The sequence below is a fragment of the Coenobita brevimanus genome, chromosome 60 (assembly GCF_032717465.1).
Source record: "Coenobita brevimanus isolate Jiangsu-jjx chromosome 60, ASM3271746v2, whole genome shotgun sequence".
NCBI classification, from domain to species: domain Eukaryota; kingdom Metazoa; phylum Arthropoda; class Malacostraca; order Decapoda; family Coenobitidae; genus Coenobita; species Coenobita brevimanus.
Genome location: NC_137013.1, coordinates 28,529,662 through 28,534,496, shown reverse-complemented (window position 1 = coordinate 28,534,496; position 4,835 = coordinate 28,529,662). Strand labels below are relative to the sequence as shown.

Sequence of the window (4,835 nt, the reverse complement as noted above, 5' to 3'; positions counted from 1 at the left end):
ACTGTTTAGCTTCAGGATAAAATATGAAGTATGATACTGCTTTAATGAGCAATGTGGTAACATGTTCAAATGAAAGTAACAGGGACTCTGAATTCAAAAGTCATTCAGGGTTTTCCGACTTTAAAAGAACCTGTTATTAGATAAAAAGAAGAAGAACATTTTCAGAGCGTATGCCCCCCATATGGTAGTAGGTGGGGGCACTCACCATCCACTCACTGAATGTAGTGCTGCTCTCAGGTGTCTGTCCTTTCCTCTCTTTTATCCATCTTTCCTTCCTTCCTTCCTTCCTTCTTTCCTTCTTTCCTTCCTTCTTTCCTTCCTTCTTTCCTCTTCTGTCTTTCCTTCCTTCATTCTTTCCGTTTCCCTCTGTTTATGGACAACTCTACGCTGAGTGACGAGGAAAATGGTTTCCTGTACACCCCATATTCCCGTACCAGCATTCAGTTTTTGTATCCTGTAATATTAATATTTTGAATATGGAGAAGTATGATCAGCCAGATACCATGTTCCAAAGAGGCCTATTTGCTGATAAATCCAGGAAATATCTGAACCCTTCACACATAAAATCTGAGGATGACTTTGATAGTGGTATTTATACGACAACATTTGATGTCCCTGAAACAGTGCTTATTGACAAGGAAGACTCACAGGTGTATCCATTGCCATGTAAATATGAACCATTACCGGCAAATGACAGTCAGAATTATTCACAGCTAAATGTTACACATTTTGCCCCAGCTTTTCCAACAAAACACCAAAGCCATGTGGCCAGAGTAAGACCCACCTGTAGACTTTATGTGTGTGAGAAATGTAATGCTTCTTTTAGACGTTTAGCTTTGCTTATAAATCACAGCAAGAAACACAGCAATGGCCCCCCTTATTCTTGTGATGACTGCAGCAGTATCTTTGAATTTGAGGATGATTGGTTTGATCACAGGGAGACTGGCTGCTATTCAAGTGATACCAAGAAGACTCAGAAACCCAGGTACCTGAATGCAAAGCAGTCTAAGGGGAAAAGAGGATCTGGAGGAAAACCATTTTCTTGTCGGCACTGTTCTCAGACTTTCAAAACTGCAGGGGCCAGAAATGATCACGAGCGAAATATACACAAAAAATTACGACCCTACAACTGTGGTAAATGTGGGAAAACATTTTACAAGAAGTTTAATCTTTCTGTCCACATGCAAGTGCACTCCTCAGATCGTCCACATAAGTGCCACATATGCAACAAGAAATTCAAGTCTCCCTTGCATGTCAAAGTGCATATGAAACTTCACACTGATGACAGACCATTTGAGTGTCAGGTGTGTGGAAAAGTATTCAAGACTCAAGCCATCCTGGACACTCATGGGTCAGTGCATACCCAGGAGTCAAAGTTCCATTGCAACCTGTGTGGTAAGAGTTACCGGTACCGAGCATCTCTCTTCCTACACCAGCGCACTCACAAGAAGCAGCGTCCATACCAGTGTGGGGAGTGTGGGGCAACATTCATGGTCAAAAGTCATCTCACTGAGCACTTCAGGATTCACACAGGAGAGCGACCCTTTCATTGCGAGTTCTGTTTCTCAAGCTTCCCAAGGACTCATGGACTGAAGAAGCACCTCATATCACATATAAGAGCAGGACTTGATGTGGATCTTGAAGCTGTCCTGTACCAGGCTAAGTTGAAAGCAAATGTTAAACCAAGAGGGCCATTAATAGAAAGGAATCAACAACAGACTGCTCCAGGAAATCTGTGTGACTCAACTAATAATGTGATTGTTCTAAAAGGTGAAGAAATTTTGTCAAATCCAATTTTTGAGAACAGTGACATGTATCCTATCCCGGCAATACATGAAGATGTACTGGTAATTGTGGTTGTTTCAAGAACTGGGGATGGGAGCACTTGCAGTCACACCATCACAAGGTTATCTCCGGTGGGTGGTGTGTTGCAGGGTACTAGTAATATGAATGAAATTTGTGCTGAAAAAAAGTTGATCATGCCTGAATGTATAACACATTCACAAGAAAATTACAATAAAGATAATGCAGTGCTGATTAACAACTTGCCAGTGATTATTTCAAATAATACAGTATGCCGTTCAGTGGAGAACAGCAATTATGCTGGTGAAGACAATACAGCAGATCAGATCCAGTATACTGATATGGAAAGTCCTGATGACAGCAGTGAGCCAGAAATTAATGTAATTCACTTCACAAATGTGGGAGAGGTAGGGACAAGCAGCCTAAACTATTTTGAAACAAGGGGAAATTCACAGCAGGAAGCCGTTAGTGAAGACAGTGATGACATGGTTCTCTTGGATAATGATATAAAGAGCTTGTTATTTAAACATAAAAAAATATCTGTTGAGTGTGTAGCTGATGACATGTGTCATAATGTTGATCAGCCAAACTCAAGAGTTTTAGTTATCCAGCCACAGGACACCAAGATGCCTGATGATTCTCTGTCAGTAGACGAAAGTAAGCACAGCAGGAAGCCTCTAAAGAAATGCCGTTATTGTGACACCTCTTACCGCTACCTGACATTGCTGGAGGCTCATCAGGCCAGCCATGAACTGAAAGACAGGTTGAAGGCAGAGAGGGAAGCCAAAACTGTAGTGCAAGATGAACAAGTGGTTAATAAAGAGAGTTATTCTAGTCCAAACATTTCCTCTGGGGACAACCTGCCTTTCAAGTGTAACAAGTGTGGTTTGTCATTTTCCTTTAGGAGTGACTTAAGAAAGCATGAGAAACTGCATTCATTTAGATATCACTACACCTGTAAGAAATGCAACCAGGCCTTTCAGTATGAATCATTTTTAGCAAAGCATCTGTGTGAACAGTCTGTGGGCAGAGCTGAACAAAACACTACAATATCCTCACTGAAAGTGAATGACTGTGAACAAAAAGAACACAAATGCAGCAAATGTGGGAAGGTATTCAAGAAGACCTTCATATTACGAGTTCACTACAGGAAGCACACGGGTGAACGACCATTTGTGTGCCATGTGTGCCATGACAGCTTTATATCAGCCACCCATCGTAGGGTTCACTGCAGGATACACACTGGTCAGAAACCATATAAGTGCCAGGCATGTGGCCACCTCTACAGGAGAAGGTCTGCTCTACACCTTCATACCAAAGTCTGTAGAGCATTAATACCAAAAGAAACTCAAGAAGCCAGTCCCTCAGCTGCGGTAAACAATGTAATGCAGTGTGAAAGTTACACTGTAGGAACTAACAAAGTGATCCATGACACAGCTCTTGTATGTAATTCTAGTGGAATATATCTTGTTAGTTCCCCACATGACAAGTGTATAAAACAAATGAGTATTACAATTAACCCTGAGGGAATTGAAGAAATTTCTGCTACAACTTTAGAAGACAATATAACGGGTGATGATTTTAATATGTATGATGTAGAAGAAAATTTGCTGGTTAAAGATGACTTTAATACTGAAAGTGTTACTAGAAAGCTCTCATATGATATGGAAGTAGGGGAGAAGGAATGTGAAAAAAATAAAACTAAGTCTTCCAAATCTGTATCTAGTTTAAGAGATGCAAGTTCACGTTCTCCAAAGTGCAAGAAAAATGCTGTAGAAATGCTACAGTGTGGTGAATGCCCAAAGACATTCAGGTTTTATAGTCTACTTCATGCCCATGAGAGAAGCCACTCTGGTGAAAAGCCATTCCAATGCAAAGTCTGCCTGAAGGCATTTTCGAGGAAGAGCAATTTAACAACACACTTGAAAATTCACACAGATGAACGTCCCTATGTTTGCAATCAGTGTGACAAGTGTTTTAAATACAAGTATACCTTAAATGTACATCAGAGATGTCATACAAAAGTAAGGCCATTTTTGTGTGATATTTGTGGGAAGACGTTCAGGCATGAAGCTAGTAGGTATGTTCACTTAAAGAGGCATGCAGGTGAGAAAGCATTCAAGTGTAATGTGTGTGATAAAGCATTTGTGACTAACATTGACTTAGTGTATCACTCCCGAACACACACAGGTGAGAAGCCATACCAGTGTGATCTCTGCCAGCGCAGGTTCTCTGTGCAACACCATCTTACTAAGCATAAGAGGTGTCATGCTGGAGAAAAATTGTGTGCTGGGTATGCATCAGTATGAAGAAGCACATCAACAGAAATACAGTACATGCATCACCTGTTGTTTAATGTAACTGACATGACAGTAAGGTACAGTGCTGTATATGGATACTATATAGCTTACTCAGATCTTTAGTCTTATAAAATACCACAGTTCCTCTTGCAATTATGATAATGAGCAATGTTTAGTTGTGGTATGAGATTAAATCAAATCAAAACTTTAAATTTCTAAGAAAATGTTTACTATACAGTCTTCTGTATTGTACATTAACTTATCTGTCGTGGTGGTACATAAGGGCGCACCCATCATTCATTCACTTGATGTAGTGCTGCGTACTTCTTCCTTCATGTCTATCATTCGTTTTCTTTGTCTGACCTCCTCTCTTCGTGTTTCTCCCATAACTTTCTGTCACAGTTTATTGCTCTTCTTCCAGTTCAGGTAACCACACTTTGTGACAAGCCAAATGGTTTCCTGTAACTCCAGAAACCATTTACTACACTGGGTGGTAACTGTATAGCCAAATAACGTGGTGACATGGAACCAGCCATGGTGCCCCTGTTAACAGGGTGGAGATGTGCAAATATGTCTTCTACCCAGGAATCAAACCTTCTCACTAATCCCCACTCTTTGCTGTGGCAAGGTGCTGTTAGATGTAAAAGGGAACATCAGTTCAGTGCACACGATGGCCCAGCAGGGTTGGTTGCTTGCCTGTGGTTGATGGGTCTGCTTGATCAGACAGACTTG

At 40.9% G+C, this 4,835-nt stretch overlaps 1 protein-coding gene across 1 annotated transcript; it reads left to right on the top strand.

The window, feature by feature from the left end:
• The first annotated feature begins 476 nt into the window (after window positions 1-476).
• LOC145403339 (uncharacterized) lies at window positions 477-4,112 on the top strand. The gene has a single exon (XM_080275130.1). It carries the CDS (start codon window positions 477-479, stop codon window positions 4,110-4,112), a length of 3,636 nt encoding a protein of 1,211 aa, XP_080131256.1.
• Window positions 4,113-4,835: the final 723 nt, after the last annotated feature.

What these genes read in the sequence shown, in the direction of transcription:
- LOC145403339 (XM_080275130.1), top strand. Translation starts at nt 477, where the DNA reads ATGGAGAAGTATGATCAGCCAGATACCATGTTCCAAAGAGGCCTATTT.